The sequence below is a fragment of the Elephantulus edwardii genome, unplaced genomic scaffold (assembly GCF_000299155.1).
Source record: "Elephantulus edwardii isolate Elephantulus edwardi_28Jun2011 unplaced genomic scaffold, EleEdw1.0 scaffold00019, whole genome shotgun sequence".
Classification (NCBI taxonomy): Eukaryota; Metazoa; Chordata; class Mammalia; order Macroscelidea; family Macroscelididae; genus Elephantulus; species Elephantulus edwardii.
This window is the reverse complement of record NW_006399769.1, coordinates 4,635,947-4,658,513: the sequence shown is the minus strand read 5'-3', so window position 1 is coordinate 4,658,513 and position 22,567 is coordinate 4,635,947. Positions and strand designations below refer to the sequence as shown.

The 22,567-nt window shown below is 37.5% G+C and overlaps 2 protein-coding genes across 2 annotated transcripts in view; one reads left to right on the top strand and one right to left on the bottom strand.

The window, feature by feature from the left end:
• Positions 1 to 22,567, bottom strand: part of SRBD1 (S1 RNA binding domain 1) — a 324,250-nt gene that overhangs the window by 97,293 nt on the left and 204,390 nt on the right. Inside the window, exon 15 of the mRNA XM_006882310.1 lies at positions 20,538 to 20,620. Coding sequence (XP_006882372.1) covers positions 20,538 to 20,620 — 83 coding nt within the window. The remainder of the gene's footprint in view (positions 1 to 20,537; positions 20,621 to 22,567) is intronic.
• Positions 17,972 to 18,187, top strand: LOC102849009 (phosphatidylinositol N-acetylglucosaminyltransferase subunit Y-like). The gene has a single exon (XM_006882309.1). It carries the CDS (start codon positions 17,972 to 17,974, stop codon positions 18,185 to 18,187), a length of 216 nt encoding a protein of 71 aa, XP_006882371.1.

Below are 22,567 nucleotides of genomic sequence, written 5' to 3'. Positions count from 1 at the left end.
AGTGCAACAATGAATGAATGGAAACCCAAAATCTCTGTAAATGTTTATGAAAATTAATAAAATATAATTATAGAAAAAAAATTTTGGCATGTCCTTGTTTCCTCCTCTATCAATAATACTTGCATTGTAAAGACTTTGAAACACTGATAAAAACAGACTGTGACCCAACAAGTCTAAGGTGATGTCCAAGGAGCTTTGAGTAGGGTCCTTGCTACTCAAAATGTGATCTTCAGACCAGCATCATCACCTAAAAGCTTTAGAAAAACCAAGAATCTCAAGACCCTACCCAGATAAATGACTTCCAGATTTACATTTTAAGAAAATTTTAACTGAAGCTTCAGAAGCATGAAATAAGTGCTTCTCAAATGTTATCTTTAAACACACAGATTACAGAGCCCTAGGCCCTAGAACTTCTGATTCTGTAGTTCTGGGATGAAGTTCAAGAAATGTAATTTAAGATCATCTCGATGCTGCTGACTTGGATAGCACACTGTGAGTAGTACTGGTTCTTAAACCTAAGGATATAGTAGATTTACCTGCAGAATTGCATTTTTTTTTTTAAGTTCCACATGGGCATGGTCTGGCTTATAGCCATACCAAATAAAATGAAATCTCTGATAACAGGACGAGGCTAGGAATTTTCACAATCCCCTCAACTTAATCACAGATTTCAACTTCGATCATTTATGAGGAGAGAAGAGGTTGCAGTAAAAATAATACAGAAGGGATGCTACAGTACAATCATTATACTAAAATTCCTGAAACATCTACTCTGCTCTGTAAAAGAACACGAGACATATAACAGTCTGAAAGTGTCTTAGGTCACACCTCTCTAAAATTATTTTGGGGGTAAAACAATTGCTATTTTATCGCTATAGTTCACAGAAGAAAAACTGACATATGTAAGATGAAACTGAATTCACTCATCTGTTAAGTTTGTCATATTTTGGTTGATGCTGGAAGCTATGCCATTGATATTTCAGCAACTGATGGTCATCTGTGGACAGATTTAGTTGTTTCAAGACTAAGTCAAACTAAGAAGCAGAAGTGGCCATTCACTACTAAAATCACGGGCCCTCAAAACTTTATAAATGAAGAGGAACATTATCTGATACAGTGACTAAGGAGCCTCACAGGATGAAAAGCACTCAAAATATGACTAGGGAAGAGCTGCCACCTCCTCAACATATGCTGTTGTTGTCGTTATGTGCCGTCGACTTCCCTGCGACTCACAGCAACCCTATGTACAACAGCTCTGAAGTTCATTTTATCCTGAGCCAGTCTCACTGACTCCGACATATCTACCGTCATGACACCACTTACTGTGTTAATCCATCTCATGCAGGGTCTTCTTCTCCTACGCTGTCCCTCCACACTTTTGACCATGATGTTCTTCTCTAAGGATTGGTCCCTTTTGGCCATGTGCCCAAAGTATGTGAGATGGAACTTCAAACTCCTAGCCTCCAAGGAGAAACCTGGCTTCAACCTCTCCAAGCCAGATCTGTTTGTTCTCTATAAAGACTTGGATAGAATAAAGTTTTCAGCTAAAGAAGAACATTTATTTGTTGATGGTGTCAGATTAAAAGTGAAGATAAATAGGTAACAACATCCATTAATAATCAGAACTGGAATGTACAAAATAGAAATGTAAGGAAACTGGAGGTTTTAACCAATAAAAGAAATGGAATGCATAAAGACAGATATGTAAGGTATTAGTAGCTGAAATGGACTGGTAATGACCATTTTATATCAGAAAATCATATGGTCTACTGACAAACCAAGAAATAACCTCACATTCACCTTTAAAAAGAATATTTCAGGATCTGCCATAAAATACAAGATTGTCAGTGATAGAATAATATTCAGACAAGTTAAAGAGAATATTATTCAAATATACAGAAAAACTTCTAAAGACAAAAATAAAGAAATTGACAATTTCTACAACTTTTGCAGTTTCAATCAATCGACCATGTAATCAGGATACACAAATAATATCTGCTGACTGAAATGCAAAATTTCAAAACAAAAAAGAAAACAGTGCCTTAGTAGATCAAATGAGATAATTTTTTATAATCAGATGATGAACTTGTGTACAATATCCACCTGGCTGTCAACTTTCTGGTTTCACTGCTAAAGAAGAATTGGCAGAATGTTTGGGTTTTGTACATCAAGAGCACCATGGACATGCCCAAGCGTCTGTACTAAGATACAGCTCAATAAATCTTAACTGTTAATAAAAAAAAACCAACACACAAGACACAGAAATGACAACCACACACATGGACCTCACCTGAGAGGGAGGAGTCTACTATGGGATAGATCATCAGTTGCTCATATGCAAGTCTAAACTGAAGGGGAAATAAATTAAAACACACCCACAAGAACCCAAAGACCTTGAGTTTATACAACCTGGACTGAAAATCTTATTCATCAATAGACTTTATGCAATAAACACTAATGACCTAAGAGAAGTTATATGAAGATACCAAGGACATCATAAATAAAGAAATAAAAGTCATTAAAAAAAACAGATGAGGGAAAGAACAGATTAGAAGTGATATATGATTGAGTATTATGGTTAGCACAGGAATCCAGAATTAAGGTTGCTTAGAGAAGTGTACTAGGGTGGGGGTGGGGGGGAAGGGACGTGGGAATTGCATACTAATGAAGGAATTTTTTTCTTTTTTTTTTTCTCTCTTCGGGGGGGGAAGCAAGCTGGTGGGGAGGGGTGGGAAGGGAGAAAATTGCGGCAATGAATGAATGGAAATCCAAAACCTCTGTAAAAAAAAATTAAAAATTAAAAAAACAAAAAACCAGTGAAAAAATGAAAACATCAAAAGAGATGTCAGAAAAAACTCTGAAACTTACTCTTAAATAAAGAAAAACTAAAGCAAATAAATTATGAAGCAAGGGAGGAGAATAGATTTAAAAGGGCAGCTGGAGAAAACAAAGCAAAATATTAAAATTAAACTTGTAACAAAGTAGAGCTAGGAAACCAAATAGCAAGAGCATGCTCAGCATTTCTCAAGCTGAAAGAAATGAAGAACAATTCAGGCCTTGAATTACAATTCTGAATTATTCTAGGGAAAAACTTTTCTTAATGTAGAAAACTTCAGAAGATAAAATTGAAGGAATATGCAGAATCATTACACAAAAATTAATTTGTTGATAACAAACCACTTCAGAAAGTATATGATTAAGTACCAATGGTATTAAAGGACAATGTCCAAGCTTCTCTGAAGGCATTGGCACAAAATAAAGCCCTAGGAATTGACAAAATAACTGAGGTGTTTCAATAAGCAGATGCAACCATGCACATGCATCTACGTTAAGAAATATGGAAGACAGCTATCTGCCAAGTCAATTACAAGAGGTCCCTATTTTTTTCCATTCCAGGAAAAGGTGATCCAATCTGCTGAACAACAGTAAAATACTGAACAATACCATTAACATCACATAAAAGTAAAACATTGATGAAGATAACAATATCTGGAGCAGAAATAGTAAACTGCCAGAAGTTCAAGAAGGGGACAGAAACAGCATACAAGAAATATCACTGTTAATGTCAAATGGATCTTAACCGAAACCAGAGAATACCAAAGAGATGCTTGACTACACAAAGACATAGAACTGCATGTACCATAACAAAGTATGGATAAAACGGAAAAGAATGAAAATTCCAGACCTAATTGTGCCAGTTTTAACATGTGCATGATCAAGAAGCAGTCGTTACAACAGAACAAGGGACAAGGGGACACTTCATGGTATAAAAAAAGGAAAAATATGTAACACTGTGGCATTAGAATTGGAGAAAGACTCATCAACAACTTTTGTTATGCAGATGGCACAATCCTGCTTGTCAAACATCAGGATAATTTGAAATGCTTGCTGCAGAAGATCAAAGACTACAGCCTTCAATATGGACTGCATCTCAACATTAAGAAGACAAAAATCCTCACCCCTGGACCAATAAGCAGCAGCAGCATCATAGATGTAGAAAAGACTGAAACTGTCAATTATTTCATCTTTCTGGGATTCACAATCAATATCCCTGGTACCAGTAGTTAGATCAGAAGATGTATTGCATTGGCCAACTCTGCTTTCAGGGGCCTCTCAAAACCACTGCGAACAACAAGTCAGTTTGAGAAAGAAGGTGCATCTGATTCAGGCCATATTTTCCATCACGTAGTGCACTTCAGAAAGTTAGGAAACTGAATAAGAATTATAGACGATTTAATGCCTTTGGGCTAGGGTGTTGGAGAAGAAGAGTATTGCATATCCCATGGACTGCCAAAAGAACAGATGTATCTTGACAGTACAGTAACAATGCTGCTTGGAGACAAAAATGGCAAAGCTTCCTCTCACATATGCATGTTAGGCATATTTCTTGGAGAAGAATATAATGCTTGGAAAGGTGGAGAGTCAGTGAAAGAGAAGAAAACCCTCAACGAGATGGATTGACAGTGATTGCAACAATGGGCTCAAATGTGTCAGAGATAATGAGGGTGGCACAGGATAGGACAAGGTTCAGACCTGTTATTCGTAAGGTTGCTAAGAGTTGTGCTTGACTCAATGGCACTTAACAACAACAGTTCAATTTGCATGCTGGACAAATTATCTGCACTGCCAAATAAAAGTTACACAGTTTAAATCTACCAATTGCTCCGCAGGAGAAAGATGGGCAAATTCCCACTCATGCGGTTTGGTTTCTCTGCAAACCCACTGGAGGGTCAGCTATGGATCAGTTCCGACCTAATGGTTATCAATAGCAAGAGACCAAATGAAGAAAAATGTGGCATGAGAACTGGGAAGACTTTTCAGCAGCCTGAGTTACGCAGATGACATAATCATGTTTGTGCAAAGCAAAGACAACTTGAAGCAATAACTAAAGATCAGAGACTATAGCCTCAGTATGGAGTACACCTCAACATTGTTGTTAATGTTGTTCAGTGTTATTGAGTCAAACACGACTCACTGCAACCCTATGAACAAAATATCTGGACCCTCTTCTATCCTGCACCATACTCACACTTCCCGACACACAAAAGCCCATGGCAGCAGTTACCTTGTCAATCCACCTGGTTGAGGGTCTTCCTTTCCTTTAGCCTTCCCAACACCATGGGTCTCTCCAAGGAATAGCTCCTCCTAGCAACATGTCTAAAGTAAGTGAGGTGAAGCCTCATCATTCTTGCCGCCAAAGAGCACTCCAGCTGCACAATCTCCAAGACATATCTATACATTCTCTTGGCCTGTCTGTGGGATGTTCAGTGTTCTTCTCCAACACCACAGCTCAAAAACATCAATTCTTCTCTGTCATCCTTATCCACCGTCCAGCTCTCAGATGCATAATTAGTAAACAGAAAGACTATGACCTCAGTCAGATGCACCTTAATCCTAAAGTGTTATCAGTACATCTCAAGAATTTAGAAAGGTCCCTAACTGCAGATTTTCCCAGTGCAATGAATGTCCTTATTTTCTGACTATTGTACCAAGGGTGTTAATTGTGGATCCAAGCAAGATGAAGCTGGTGGCAGTTTCAATCTCCTCCCCATCCATCATGATGCTGCCTCTAGGTACAGGGGTAAAAATCTTCATTTTCCTGACATTGAGATGCAATCCACACTGAAGTCTGAATTCCTTGATCTTCTGCAACAAGTGCTTCAAGCCCTCCTCACGTATAGCAAGCATGGTTGTGTTGTCTGCATAATGCAGGTTATTGGTGAGTCTCCCTCCAATCCTGATGCCACACTCCTCCTCATAGAGTCCAGCTTCTCGAATAATGTGCTCAGCAAGATGGGCCACCTACATTCTAAATAAAAGGCTTCGGAAAACCCTACGAACACTTAAAAAAAGAGAATAGTTGTTATAGTAGTGTAGTGGTAGATCCCAGATTGGAAGTCAGTTGCAATGAGGAAAATCAATAACAAACATCATTTAAAAATTGGAAAATGAAATGTACATAGCTAGAATGTTGGAAAACTGGAAATTGTTAAAAATGAAATGGAAAGCAAGAATATTGATGTACTAGGCACTAGTGAGATGAGATGCACCAGCTTTGGCCACTTTGAATCAGATAATCATATGGTATATTATGCAGAGAATGAAAAATTGAGGAAGAATGGCGTTTCATTTGTAGTAAAAATGTCAATTTCAAGTTATAGCCTGAAATATAGTGTGGTTAGTGATAGGATAATATCCATATCCATAGAAGGAAGTCCCCGTTAACATGACTATTATTCAAACATATGCTCCTACATCTAGAGCCAAAGAGGAAGAAATTGAGAATTTTTCCCAAATTCTGCAGTCTGAAATTGACTGAACATGCAATCAGGATTCTTTAATGATAAATGGTGACCAGAACGAAGAAGTAGGTAATAATTAAGAAGGAACAGTGGTTGGAAAAAACGGGCTTGGTGACAGAAATGAAGCTGGAAATAGAATGACTGAATTTTGTACTTCCCGATTCAAAAAATATCTTTATAAATTCTTCACCTTTGTTGTTAAGGCCTTTGAGTTGATCCCGAGTTATCGGGATCCTATTTACAAGAGATTGAAACCTTGCCTGATATTATGCCATCCTCCCAATCTATACTGTACTCACTGTTTCAGTTACAATGTCAATATATTGCTTGAGGATCTTCCTCTCCTCCGACCCTCCATCTTTTCCAACATGATATTAATTTATAGTAATGAGCACATCCTGACAGCATGGCTGACTTTTGCATGGAAATGTCTCACCTTGCCTGTAAGGAGTATTGTGGCTGCACTTCTTGCAATGCAGGTTTATTTGGTTTTTTGGCAGTCAATAGTACATTCAATACTCTTCACCACCACCGCAATTCAAAGGAACTTCTCCTTCTTTAGTATTCATTGTCCAACTTTCATGCATATGAAAAAATTGAAAATACCATAGCTTACAGTCAGGTATACCTTAGTATTTAAATTTACATCCTTGCTCTAGCACTTAAAATGGTCCTTGACAACAGATTTGCTTGAAATATTTTTCAAATCATGGATTAGAAGGGAAAAAAATGTTGGATGAAAAATTGGGATCTAGTTTAGCAATGCAGTAAACTAAAGACAGTGAGAACAAAATTGAGATCTTGATAAAAATTTTAAAGATTATTATGAAAATAAATTTAAGTCATGATAGCTTATACTATGTGCTATATGCATCAGAAAGCTGGACAATGACTAAGGATAACAGAAGAAGAATTGATGCCTTTGAGTTGTGGTGTTGGATATATCATGAACTGCTAAGAGAACAACAGGTTTGTTCTGGAGAGGGTGAAACCAGGCTGATCCTTGGAGGCAAGGATTCTGAAGCTCTGTCTGACATACTTTAAGCATGTAGCCAGGAGGGACCAGTCCTTGGAGAGGAACATCATGCTTGGAAGGGCGGAGGGACTGCACAGTAGAGGAAGACTCCGGATGGACTGACTCAGTGACTGGGGTACTGGAGGTAGGTGATTCAGAGACAATGTGTGGATCATAACAAACTGTGTCTGACTCTGAGAAGAATGGGAATCCCAGAACACTTGATCATGCTAATGCAAAACCTATACTTGGACCAGGGGGCAGTCGTCAGAACAGAACAGAGCAGGGTAACACTGCATGGTTCAAAATTGGGAAGGGCGTACGCCAGGGATGTGTCCTGTCTCCATACCTTTTCAACCTGTATGAAGAGCAGATTATCCAGGAGGTTGGGCTCTATGAGGAGAACTGTGGCATCAGGATTGGTGGAAGATCTATTAACAATCTGCATTATGGAGATGACACAACCCTGCTCGCTGAAACCGTGGAGGACCTCCTGCACTTGCTGCAGAGGGTCAAGGACTGCAGCCTTCAGTATGGACTGAGACTCAATGTCAAGAAGACAAAGATTCTCACCACTGGACCAATTGGTAGCATCAGGATGGATGGCAAAGAGATTGAGATTGTTCACAGCTTCAGTTTGCTCGGCTCCACAGTCAACACTCTTGGCACCAGCAGTCAGGAAATCAAAACATATCGCGATGGGAAAGTCTGCTGTTAGGGACCTCTATAAAGTACTCAAGAGCAACAGTGTCTCTCTGGAGACTAAGGTCCGCCTGATACAGGCCATGGTTTTTGCAATCACTTGTTATGCATCAGAGAGTTGGACAATGACTAGGGAGGACAGAAGGAGAATTGATGTCTTTGAGCTGTGGTGCTGGAGAAGAGTATTGAATGTACCATGGACTGCCAAGAAAACAAACAGATTCATCCTGGAGAGCGTTAAACCAGGCTACTCCTTGGAGGCAAGAATTCTGGGGCTTCGTCTGACATACTTTGGGCATGTTGCAAGGAGGGACAGGTCCTTGGAGAGGGACATCGTGCTTGGGAGGGTGGAGGGACGGCACAAGAGGGGAAGACCCTATATGAGGTGGATTGATTCAGTGACTGGGGTAATCGGGATGGCTGTGTCAGAGACAGTGCGATTGGCACAGGATAGAGCAGGGTTTAGGGCTGTTGTACATAGGGTCGCTATGAGTCGCAAATGACTCGACAGCACATAACAACAACAACAAATCATAATTAAAAATAGCGAATTGTTACTTTTCAACAAACAAGGTTATGTCATCAGCTTATCACAGGTAGTTGGTTAATGAGTTTTCCTCCAATTCTCATGCCACATTCCTCCTCATAGAGCCCAGTCTCCCAAATGATCTGTTCTGTATATAGATTGAAAAGGTATGGAAACGGGATTCATCCTTTATGCACATTTTTCCTCATCCTCAATCATGCAATATTTCACTGCTCTGTTCTGATTACTACTTTCTGGTCCAAGTCCAGGTTTCACATGAGCACAAGTAAATGTTCTGGGATTCTCATTCTTCTCAAGATTGTTGTGACTCACATAGTCAAATGTATTTGCATAGTCAATGAAACACAGACAGATATTCCTCTGGTACTCTCAGCTTACTTTCAGCCAAGATCCACCTAACGTTGTCTATGAAGTTCCTAGTCATGGTCTTTTCTAAACCCAGTTTGCACATCTGGCAGTTCTCTGCTAATGGACTGATCCAGTTTTTTTTTATAATCTTCAGCAGGATCTTGCTTGTGTGTAATATTAGTGATACTGTTCAATAATTTCCACACTCTGTTGGGTCAGCTTTTTTTGGAATGGGAATAAATACAGATCTTTTCCCAGCATAACGTGGTAAGTACCTCCAGGGCAGCATCTGTTTGCTGATACATGTCAATTGGTATTAGAGCAATTCCTGGGACCTTGTGTTTTGCCAATTCCTAGAGAGATGCTTAAACTTCCTCCTTCATCACCATTGCCTCTTGATCATATGTTGTTTTATGTGATTCAGGTTTTCATGTTTCTTCTGTGTCAGCCAATTCTTTTTGAGACAGTGCTTCTTTGTACTCCCATCTTTTGATGATTCCTGGGTCATTCAACATCTCACCTTCAGCATCCTTAAGTATTGCAACTCAAGACTTACTTAAACTTGTTCTTCTATTCCATCAGTTTAAGAAATACCAAGCAAGTTACTCCCTTTTGATTTTCCAACTCCAGCTCTTTTTATATTTCATTATAAGACTATGCTTTGTCTTTCAAAGCTGCCCTTGAAATCTTCTGTTCGGCTCTTTAACTTGTTTATTTCTTCCTTTTGCTTTGGCTTCTCTGTGTTCTTTGCATTCCTCAGGGGACGCAAAAACCCTGCTTGCTGAAACTGAGGAGGTCAAGGCGTGTAGTCTTTAATATGGACTGAAGATCAACATTTAGAAAACAAAGATTCTCACCACTGGGCCAATTGGCAGCTTCAAGACAGATGGAGAAGAGATTCAGATTGTTAACAACTTCAGCTAGCTTGGTTCACAATTGACACTATAAGCACCAGCAGACAGGAAATCAAGAGAGTAATTGCTTTGGGAAAGCCTTCTGTCCCCTGACCTTGTAGACTACTAAAGAGCAATGATGTCATTCTGGAGACTCAGGTGTGCCTGATATAGACCATGGTCTTTGTAATTACTTGCTATGCATCAGAGAGCTGGACAATAACTAAGGATGACAGAAGAAGAATTGATGCCTTTGAGTTGTGGTGCTGGAGAAAAATGTTGAACAGAAGAACAAACAGGTGAGTCCTGGAGAGGGTGAAACCAAGCTCCTTCCTGGAGGCAAGTATTCTGAAGCTCCATCTCACATACTTCAGGGTGTGACCGAGAAGGACCAGTCCTTGGAGAAGGACATCATGCTTGGAAGGACAGAGGGACAGAGCAGGAGAGGAAGACCCAGGATGAGACAGATTGACTCAGTGACTGCAGAAATAGGATTAGGTCTGTTGGAGATGATGAGACTGACTCAGAATGCAGCAAGGTTAGGAACTACTGTACATAAGGTCACTATGAATTACTACGGGCAACTCAATGGCACATAACAACAACAACAACAATTATTACTTTGGTTCATAATGCTGGTCAATTATTTATTATTAAATAATTTCTTTTCAATTAAGAATTAAATAGATTAATTAGAAAGCTCAGTCTATGTATTTCATTTATAATATTATGTATACTACAGATTCTGGCACAGCCAGCACACTAGGACTTTGAGTGACAAGACTGAAAACATTTTGGCATGAAAAATTTTTGCATGATGTTTCCTCTATATTTCACTCTTCTTTATTTCAAAACTGCTTTAGTAGTGCTGCTTTTCTGTGCCAGAAGTCAGAACTGACTCACAGTATCCTTTTTGCAGGTTTTCTGAGGCAGTAAATTGCAGGGGAGGAGAATGACCGCCCTGCGAGTCCCTGGTGGGTTCAAACTGTCTGCCTTTGGAGCCCATCTCCTTTCCCTCTGGGTCACCGCAGCTTGCATACTTCAGCACAGGGGAAAGAAAATCCAGGCACAAATCCTCTAAGTGAGGGCCTCTGCGGGGAAGACTCTTTTTCACACTCACGACAGCAAATAATTTAGGGACTCAAATGACTTAAGGGACCTGGGTAAACATTCTAGAACAGATGAAGAACCTTACTATATAGAGACAAATTAAAATTACATATAAATATTACTGTAAACAAAAAAATCACCATAAACATTTTTAATAAAGTAACTTTACCAGGTGTTTTTAAATAAATAAAGGAGATCTGCTTAAACAGAGAGAGTGGGGAAATAAAGTATCAATTCCCACCTCTGAGGTTACACTAAAAAAAAATTTCAGCTGGGAAGATGGTCTTTCTTTTATATTCACGCCTCATTATCCGTAGTAATGAGGATGAAAGATGGCCTGCATACAGAAAACTCCCTGAATGGCTGTAAAAGCTCAGTTGGACAATCATTTCATTCTCTAACTTCATCAAATATTCAAAAAAGATCTACAAAAGGAGCAAAGAGGGCTACTCTAAATCAATCCTGCTACACTGGCCATGCTCATTACTAACTAGAGTTGTTCATCTGCATGAAATGATCTTAAACTTGGTCCCAGGAAGAAAGAAATAGCAAATAAATCCAACTGACTTCAGTTGGGTTCTTGGGATATAACAAGACCAGACTAAACCACCAATCCCCACATCCCACAGAGCTGAGCACAGCCAACACTGCCTCATCCTGCTCTCACCCCACACTGTTTTCTTGGGAGGAACACCAAACCCACTTTCCAGCAAGGAAGTCTTTAGGGGTCACTTAGGGATATGTTGTCATTTGACCACACTGGCGGCTTCTCTCTCTCCAGAAATAATGGCAAGTATGTGTTTTTAAAATCAGCTCTCTCCATTTTCTAAGAGAAGATTTGATGATTTTAGCTATTTTACACCGAAAGTATTTTAGTTTCTATTCAAACAGTAATACTGTGGTCTTCATTATTTCATTTAACATTCTTGCTTTGAATAAATTTCTTCTTCTCTTTTTTTGTAACCAATATTTATTCATTTATTAATATCTTACATCAGAATGAAATAATTATTAAATCTAGGCATAAAATACCTAAGAGTTCCCAACAAACAAGAAATTTAATCTCACTCCGATTATATGAAAAAACTTAATATAGTAAGAATTAAGATTAAGTAGTCCATTGGCAGGAATATGGGTACAGATATGTATTTAATAATAAATTTTCCTTTTACACAGTTATAGTTCTTATTGTTATTGAGTACCACTCAGTAGGAAACTGACCCATAGCTGACCCTCCAGTGGCTTTTCAGAGACAGTAAATCAGATGGGAGACTGCCCACTTCTCTCCAATGGAAGCAGCTGGTAGATTAGAACCAAACACCTTTTAGTTAGCAGCATAGCTGTTTACCATTAAGCTATTAGCCCTCCAAGTTTAAAAAAGTAAAAAAAAAAAAACTCACTATTCATACTAATCAAATAGAAAAATATAAGCAACCTGCTGGAATTTTTCTCTAAATGTAAACATGTATCTATATTTTTAAAGTGTTGCTGTTGTTAGGTGCTGTGGAGTACAACCCATAGTAAACCAATGAACAACAGATCTGAACCCTCTCCGTCTTCAAATCTTCTGACACACTAGATCCCATAGTAGCAGTCACTATGTCAACCCATCTGGTTGAGGGTCTTCCTCTCATTCACCCACCCCTCCATGTTTCCAAGCATGATGTCCCTCTCCAAGACTAGCAACATTCCTGAAATATGTAAAATGAAGCTTTATCATCTTTGCCCCCAAGGAGCACTCTAGCTGTGCTTTCTTCAAGTTATATTTGATTCTTTCGGCATTCCATGGGATATTCAGCACTCTTCTCCAACACCACAAATGAAAAGGCATCATTTCTTCTTCTGACATTCTTATTCAACTCTGAACGTAGTTATAATTTTAAAGCATAAACTGGTTTATTTTTATATTAGCAACTTAGGTGCATTTAAAAAATATTATATCAAGGGCAATTGCATTTGTCATTAAAATCTCCTTCAACTCAAGAAGAAGAAAAAACCTGTTAAGACCTATTAGATTAATTTAGCAGAGTGGCAGATTATAAGATAAATTTATAAATAGCAGTGGAATTTCTCTAGACCAACAAAGAAAACACAGAAAAGGAAATTAAGAAAGCAATACCATTTATAATAGCCAGTCACGAGATAACCTACTTGAGAATAAACCTAACCAGATACACAAAAGACCTTTATATGGAAAAATGTGGAACACTACAAGAAATAATGGGAGATTTAAATAAATGGAAAAATATTCCCTGTTTATGGATAGGTTAGTGAAAACAATAATCCTACCAAAAACAGTCGACATATTCAACGTAACTCCAATACAGATACCAAATTCATTTTTTAAAATATAGAAAAGGCAATTGGCAGGATATTTGGAAAGAAAAGAAACCTAGAATAACTATAGTTCTTCTAAAAAATAAAAATGAAGTGGAATGCATAATACTCACTGATCTCAAAACCCACTGCATAGCCATAGTAACCAAAACAGTGTAGTGCTGGTACAATGAAAGACACACAGACCAATGGAACAGAATCAAGAACACAGAAATGAACCCACCTATGTATGGTATTTGGCAAGGAAGCAAAATCTATTAAATGAAGAAATGTCAACCTCTTTAACAAATGGTGCTGGCAAACTTGCAGAAAACTGAAAGAGGATTCACATATCACATCATACACAAAAATCAACAGAAAGTGGATTAGAGCCCTAGGGGTAAAGCCCCAAACTATAAGGATAATAAAAGACAAAATGGATGAAAGTAAGAAGCCTTGTCTATGGCATAAATAGGCTTTCAAATACAGCCAGAAATGCACAGCTAGGAAAGGATAAAATAGATGAATGAGATCTACTAAAAATTAAGCCTCTGCATGCATCAAAACCTTTTTCTAATAGGGGGAAAGAAAACTTACAGACTGGGGGGAACCCTCAAACTTAGGCAATACCATCTCAGACAAGTAGTCTCACAATGAAAGTTTACAGAATCCTACAGGTCCTCTATAAGAAAAAGACTGATAATCCAATAACAAAATGAGTAAAAGGTATTGGAAAGGCTTTTCACAAAGAATACATTCAAGGGAGCTCTGGTGGCCTAGTTGCAAGAACCTGCACTGCAATCCCAGAGGTGCATGGCTCAAGTCCACCAGAAGCTTTGCTGGAGAAGGAGGGGCAATCTCCTCCTGTACCAGTCAGATCTGATTTGACGGTACACACACCAGATAATAGATAGATAGATGATGATAGATAGATAGATGATAGATAGATAGATGATAGATAGATAGATAGATAGATAGATGGAAAGAACAAAAGAAAGAAGACATTCAGATGGCCAACAGACACATGAAGAAATGCTCAAAAATATTGACAAGCAGACAGATGCAAATCAAAACAACAATGAGGTACCATCTCACCCAAGTGGCAGTAGCAAAATTTAACAGCACTGCAAGCAATAAATCTTGGAGAGGATGTGGAGAGTTAGGAACTCTCATGCACTGCAGGTGGACCTGTAAAATACTGTAACTAGTCTGGAAGATGGTTCAGTGTTTCCTAAAACAAAATTGAACACAAAAATTCCATTTGGCCCAGTTATTGAACTGATAGGAATATATCCCAAGGAAATTAAAACTGAGACATGAACAGAGATATATACAACTATGTTCACACAATGGAATATTATACAACAATAAGGAATAATTATTTCACAAAATACTACATAACATGGGAAAGTTTAGAGAGTATTATATTGAGTGAATTAACTCTGTCTCATCATAACAATAGTACTGCATAAGATGATTATCCTAAAAATAGAAGGATAACTATTAAGATGTATATAAATGTCTGAAAAGGGAAAGGGGAAAGGAGGCAGAAAAGGGGGAAATAACTAGAAGAATGTAGTGAAGGTTGAGGGGGAGAAGTGAAAGAATAGCCAAGATTGAATGGAGACTTGAAAAAGAGGAATAATAATAGTCATAGATCAATATTCATTAATTATATATGACTGTTGAAACAATGTAAATGAAAGATTGTAGAAAAAACAATGTCAATGAATGAAACAGAATGTAAACAAATTATTGTATACAAACCAGTAAAAAATGATGTGGAAATCCCCTAAGTGTAAAAGTTTTAAAACAGTAAAATAATATATTCTCAAGGTTTAGCACTTAAAAAAAAAAAGACAAACAAAAAATCCAATAAAACAATGTCATGACCGGGGGGTGGGGTGGGGGGAACAATGAAAACTCATTTAGAGTACTGATAGATGAACAATGAAAACAGTAAGTGAAAATACGGGTCAAAAAAGACCAGAAAACATCTGATTCTTTTCAAATGATATACCCAGAATAGGCAAATTCATAGAAAGCAAGTGGATTAGTAGATTTCTAGGGCCTAGAATGGGAGTAGGAAGGATAAGGAGTGACTGCTAATACAGGGTTACTTTTCCAGGAGATGAAAAATTAGATTATGGTAATGTTTTCACTCTGTCCTTGTTTTAACTGTTTTGGGTCAAACATTCATCTAAGTGGTGTAGCACTGCTCTGTCCACTTGCTGTAAAGAGGTAACTTGTGGTTGCTGTGATGCTGAACACTGTGACACTGATGTGTCAAATGTGAGAATAGTTACCCATGGTGGACAGTGTTTGGTGGAGCTCCCCGATCAAAACAAACTTGGAAGCAAATAGCTTGCCTCCAGAAACCCTATGAACTTGCAGAAATGATGAAAATTATACAAGTGTTCAGGTCTTTCGTTCATAGGGTCACTATGAGTCACCTATGACTCGATGGCATTTAACAACAGCAACAACGTTTTCAGAAACTTAGGGACATAATAAACAACAAACTAAAAACAAACCTTGCTATTTGAAATACTTTAAGTGGTGAATTTTATGGCATGTACTTTTAACAAAATGCTTTTTAAAATGGGTTAATAGGTTGTTGTTGTTTTGTGTTGTTGAGTCAGAAATGACTCTTAGCTGACTGACTCTGCAGTGGATTTTCAGAGACAGTAAATCTCATGACAGGAGAATGGCCATTCTTCTCTTGTGGAGTAGCTAGCCGGTGGAATGGAATCACTTGCTTCTTACTACTAAGCCATCAGAGCTTCCTGTTAACATACTTTGTTGTTTCATATCTTTCAGTTGGAAATGACCCACAGCTGACCTTCCAGTGGGTTTTCCAGAAAAGTTACTAGCATGGGGAATTGCGCATCTTTTTTCCACATAGCAGCTTGCACATTTGAACTGTGTGCTGGTGGGTTGCCAGTGCAACTACTTACCTCTAGGCCAACAACACTAGGTTCCATTAAATACTTGTACAAAAAAAAGCAAAGTTGCCTCTTCTTTGAATTTTTATATTTTCTGAGTACAGGCATGGGTATTAGGTAACACAGAATGTTCAGACAGTTATATCTTGAGAGATTGTAAATGTCACTATAAAATAAGCCCATATGGCCTGCTAACACATTTTTTAAAAATCCATTTTTTTTTTAGTTTTTCTTTTTTTAAAATTTTATTTATTTTATTATCTTTTATGTGTACCATCAAATCAGATCTGATGGGTACAGGAGGAGATCGCCTCCTCCTTCTCCAGCAGAGCATCTGGTGGGTTTGAATTGCATACCTCTGGGACCGCAGTGCAGCATCTTGCCACTAGGCCACCAAAGCTCCCTTGCTAACGCATTTTGCATTCTATTTTGTCTGCTATCAATATCGGTATTACTTTCTATTTCATCCATGTACCAGAAGTTCTTCCAAACAAAAGTTAATTAATGCTAGAATTAATGAACATCAGAATCTTCTTCTTGATAAAGCCAAGAATCCTATTTTATCCTATCTTTTTCCTCCATCCTCCTAAGTTGACATGATAATGTCATGACGATCTATTTAAAGATTAACATTATGTAGCAAAAACAATGAGACTTAACTATTCACGTTACTCTGAGGGTATGTGTGTGCATGTATGTGTGTGTGTGAGAGAGTGTGTGTGCAGTGCATTTTAGGCCTACCACTGTATTGTTTCCTAATGTAACATTTTACAGTATGTCATCTTCCTTCTTCGGGCATCTTCCTCATGTTTTAGGCACTTATTCTCTCCTAACAATTTCTTTCAAAGAAATTTAAAAAAAGAAAGGTGAATCATACAGATCCAAAATAGTTTTTGGGTTTTTTCCTTCTCTCACATGTAACTGCTTGAATATGCAATAGTGAATTCAATATAACTGTAGTCACAACTACTTCATTTATCTTCTATCATTCATTTTTCCAAATAATGGAAGTGATGTCAATCTGATTCTATGTAGATAAACTCTATTTGCTCTCTGAAGGTTCTATTTCTGGCATTCTGAAACTTGGTAAGAAGAACCTGAGTGTAGGTCTTTTGTCTATCTTTTATTATATACTCACTAGGCCTTTTCAAATTTCCTGCTATTATCTCTGTGATAATAATATCCCCATCCTTTCTATTTGAATCTTGTATTAGATTAATATGGAAGATTTCAAATGTCCTCAAAATCCTGGTTATTTTCGTTCTTATTTCCACATTTTTCAGTTGAGGATTACATTTTGAAGAACATCTGAGCTCAACTATCCAGTTACTCACTGTATTTTTCACAATGTGCCCACAAAAAGAAAACACATGGCAGAGAAGTGAGGCCGCTAGTTGTCGGACCATGCAGCTTGGAGCCTGCGGCTGGCTCGCCTAAGTGCTGCACGCCACGGCGCACATCCCTGTCCCCTGTCACCCCCGACAGTCGGGGGACCCGAGTGAGAGGGCGGAGGAGCCGCTCGGCTTCTTGGGTGTTGCTGAAGTTCCTGCTGTGCCCATTCTCTAAGAAGCGGCTCAGATATGAAGCATCAACCAATGATTGACTAATGAAGAGTTAGGAACTGCCTATCCTGTCACTGATGGCATTCCTAATATGATTCCACAGGCAGCCAGGAGGACATATCAAAATAAGAAGAAAGAAGAAGAGGAGCAGCACTAAACCATATAGTTAAAAACAACAATACTAATACGATTTAAAAAGTCAGTGGGGTGAGGTATAAGTGGAAGAGAAGAATGTTTCTATCTCTTCCTACCTTGACTGTGCTGATTCCCCTGGTTTCTCTAGCAGGACTGTTCTACTCAGCCTCCGTGGAAGATAATTTCCCTCAGGGTTGCACCAGCACAACAAGCCTAAGTTTTTACAGTCTGCTCCTGCCAATCACCATACCAGTTTATGTGTCCTTCCACCTTTGGACTTGGATGGGTAGTAAGCTTTCCAGACATAATTAATTAATACAACCATAGTCAAGACTGTGTGTGTATATATTAATATGTCTTGAACTTCTTTCTGTGAAAGTTCAATTAGACTGAAATATTATAATCTCATTTCGTTTACAGGAAAGATTTCTTGCCTTGCTATGTCAGAGGCGTAAAGGACTATGGGAGGCTTGAACTACAGAAGCCTTATTTATTGTACTCTTGTTTGCCCATATTATTTGAAAGCCCTAATCTATCAATTCCTGTAGTAGAGGAAGTGATGTGTCCTGTTCATGCTTAATAGCCATAATCATTAGCTAATAACTATATCCTTTATCCTGTCTACTTATTTGAAAGTTGGTCATTTCAGAGGTATGTGATTCGAATCCATAAGATGCTCTGCTGGAGAAGGAGGGGCAATCTCCTCCTGTACCAGTCAGATCCAATTTGACTGTACACACACAAAGAAACAATAAAATAAGATTTAAAAAAAAAAAAAAGTTGGTCATTTGGAATATTGTTTCTTTAGATTCATTCTTTCAGTAACATGCTAGGAATGAATGAAATAGTTCCAAAAGAACTGTACTAGAGTAGCTGTGAAGAAATGTATTTAAACTAGTATGATAAAAAAACCTACAATAAAATGGAAATAAATATTAAAAAAACCAAATCTTTTTGGCTTCCTTCACTCTTGTTCAATACTCTAATATCATTCATTTGATCACAATTGTACAATAAAGTTTCCAACCACAGTCTAGAAATCATGGGTTAAATTTGGCAGTATCCTGGTAATCAGAAAATAAACAATGGAAACTAAGCCTAAAAGGAGTAGAGTTCCTTGTAGCTGATCTAGGCCAGGTATGTAGCAGGTGTGCACCAAGATGGAAAGCTGGTCAGATGGCAGTGCACACGATATGGGTTGTCCTGTGGCCCTGACATTTTTTCAAAACTTCTGGAAATTTATTAGCCTGTCCAGGTTTATAATTTTTATCTCTCTCCTCTTTATTACAGTACTCTATGGGGCACTCTGTAACTTCCTCACGGATCAACACTAATTATAATTTCTCTAAACTATATGCCTATATCACACAATTGCCATAGTTGTACTCTTTAGAGGTATTTGTATCTAGTTTTAGTTGGATCAATCCCTTCAGCAAGTGTTCAATGATTACCAATGATTGGATGCCTCTTAGTGTAATCTGATATCTATCTATCTATCTATCTATCTAATCTATATCTCATTTCTACACATGAGATATATATATATATATGGAGAGCGAGATAAAGAGGAATACTCCCAGTGCTGGTACTAGATAAGACTACTCAGGGCCTTGTCACTAAGTGATCCTAGGTAAAAACCCTAAGTATGTTAAAATACAGCATCTAAGATGTAGCTCCTTTTTCTGTCAAACAAAAGCAAACAGCTGTAAGGCTTTGGAAGTTTTTTCCCAAATTCTGGCGGTCACGGATTTTTTTCCCCCATGGATTTATGAGCTAATATTTTTTAAGAGAAAGTGTAAGCACTATCATTTAAATCTCATGAAAACTAAAGAGAGGGTAATATTTTATTTCATGTTTAAGAAGGACTTAAATTATTTCAGGTCCAAGAAGGATTTCAGTTTCATGAAAGAAAAGAAGAATCTGACTTCAGCTTTCTGAAGACTACTCAACCATTCTGTTATAATCAGGACTTGACTCAGCCAAGATTTAATACTGTCTCCAGCTGCCCAAAGATACAAACAACCCCAAAAGCTCCTATTATAACTAGTACACAAAGACAGCAACTGAAGAGTTTTAATCTACACTGAGGAAAAACCAACACTAACTATAGGAATGGGAAAATTGGGTGGGGAGAGGAGGCAAAGCAGATGTCAAAGATGTCTTCTTGGAAGATCAATACCCCATATTGGTTTATACAAAGATCCAATACTTCCCTGCTTCACTCTACCTGACCCCTCTGATTTTAATACAATAATGTTAAAAGGACAAGGCTTGCTAAATTAAATTACAAGTTTGATTCAATGTTTTAACCCAAAAGAATAGATGATAGACAAGCAAACATACATGTACTTAAGCTATTAAGAGCAACAACACTTCGTAAATACAAGGAAATGACAAAATGTTTGATCTTGCACTCTTACAAACAAACCAAAGAGTACGGTGAGGTTGGCTCAGGATAGAGCAGCATTCAGAGCTGTTGTACATAGGGTCACTGTGAGTCACAAGCAACTCAACGGCACACAACAACAACAAAAACTACCTTCATACCAGTTGCACAACATTTGAAAACAACAATCTACTCCCATTGACACTTAATGCTAGATTTGACTACTGTTCCTTCTTTTGACAAACTTCATACATTAAATGCTCCATAGTGCTTTACCTGATACATTCCAACACCGATGTGCTTCGGCTCAATTTTCACTAGTTCAGCTAATGGATCTTGTACACGCCTTGCTATGGAAACTAAAAAAAAAAAAAGAACCGAGGGGGGGAATAGTAAAATTTAATGTGAAAAGCAGTACTCAGATAATTACTTAGACTACAAGCACTAAATCCCTTCCCACATTCCTCCTCAGAAAAAAAATTCAACCAAGTTTCAAAGTTCTCTTTTTTCACATAAACTAGTGAATCCAAATATTTGGAATTAATTACATTGCCAGAACTCCTGGGATTCTGCTAGCAAAAATAGATTGAAATGGTTATAGATTTGGAAAAACAAATAAAAGCACTTACTTGCTAGACATAGAATTAATTACCTGTTCTTTCTTTAAATACAGCACAGTAAATATACCCCATGCTTTATAATATGCTTTAAAAACAAGCAAATATTTTTTGCTCTGAATAATGCCATATTATTATAAATATAATGCATATTTGTACATTGAATATTTTTGAGGGCTAGATCTGGATAATAAGAAATAAATGACGGAAAAATGTCTTAGTGCAACCAGGTAATGACTAAGTTGGCTACTGAATACACTTGCATGGCATTGAATATGACTACAATGTTATCCTGTGATCTCCTTTAATTCCAAATGGATACCTAGCAAACAGCTTCTGATCAACCACATGCCTTTCTTGACCATCACAACCCATGTTCAAGAAACCTGATGCCTAACTTCAAACATTCATTTTCTACTCATAATGTTACTTGGTTCTCATTTATTGTCATTAATATTTTTGCAAATATTAACAAGTTCTCCTGTTTTCATTTACAAGGTAGATAGATGTACATGGAGAAAACAAGTTTATTAATTAATCTTAAGCACACTTCTACAGCCATGTTTTTCCAACCTGAATAGCTACAGTGACTCCTTACATATGAACAGCTTCCATTTTCTAAGCACATAAACACTCCTTAGTATCACTTAACCTCATTGAAAGTGGGATGGAATGGAAATTAATAAAGGGAAAACATTAACACCAGCAAAGAAAATGCCAGGCCTACTTTCATGCTAAACTTCTCAAGATCTGGCAAGAGAAGTAATCTCTTGTAAGTGGCTATCAGAAGCTCTAGTTGCTGATTTGTACCACATCTCCCATCACTAATAAAATCTATGCTGCACATTCAATTATTTTTCATATACTTTATAATAAAGTGTTTCTAATGTACTGATAATGGTAGTTCACAAACCAAACTTAGAGAGCAATCAACTGGTCTCAGAAAACTTGTCAAGATCTCTCACAGAAGCTAGAGATGTCCCAGACCTTTTTAACATACACCTTTCTTGTAAAAAAAAAAAAAATTCAAAACGTTAATTAAACTACACATAGCAATTTATAGGAGAAATTATTTTATTGTAATACCCACACTTGTGATTACTGAATAAAACTAGAGTACTCTCTGATAAGTATTTTATGCACTCTAATACAAATAGCGCTTCTTTATCTTACCCCTTAATACATAATACAGGACAAATGATCCTCAAATATATATGTAAATTGCTCAAATATCTGTTGTAAAGAAAAATAACCCAACAAAACAGAACGATCCCTCCCAGAAAATCAATTTACAACTTAAGAATATAAGCGTCAGAAAAATCACTATATAAGACAGCATCATTAAAAATTGGGGGAGAAGAATATCAGTAATGGATAAGACTCTTAAAAATGCCCATTTAAGAAAAATAAAATTATAAAATTATCATCTTAGGAATCTTTTAAGTATTCTTACTTTGGCAAAGAACTGCCAAGAGAACACACAAGTTTGTCACGAAGATAGTGAAACAAGGCTGCTCCTTAGAGACAAGGATTTTTTAACTCTGTCTCACATACATGGCCAGGAGGGATCAGTACTTAGAGGACATCAAGAATGGAAGGTTAGAAGATAAGACTCTGGAGAACATTATGCTGAGTGAAATATCCCAGTCACAAAAGGACAAATATTACATGATGCCACTGTTGTAGAAT

Bases quoted from the DNA above. Each gene is read 5' to 3' on its own strand.
- LOC102849009 (XM_006882309.1), top strand. From the start codon at position 17,972: ATGTTTCTATCTCTTCCTACCTTGACTGTGCTGATTCCCCTGGTTTCT.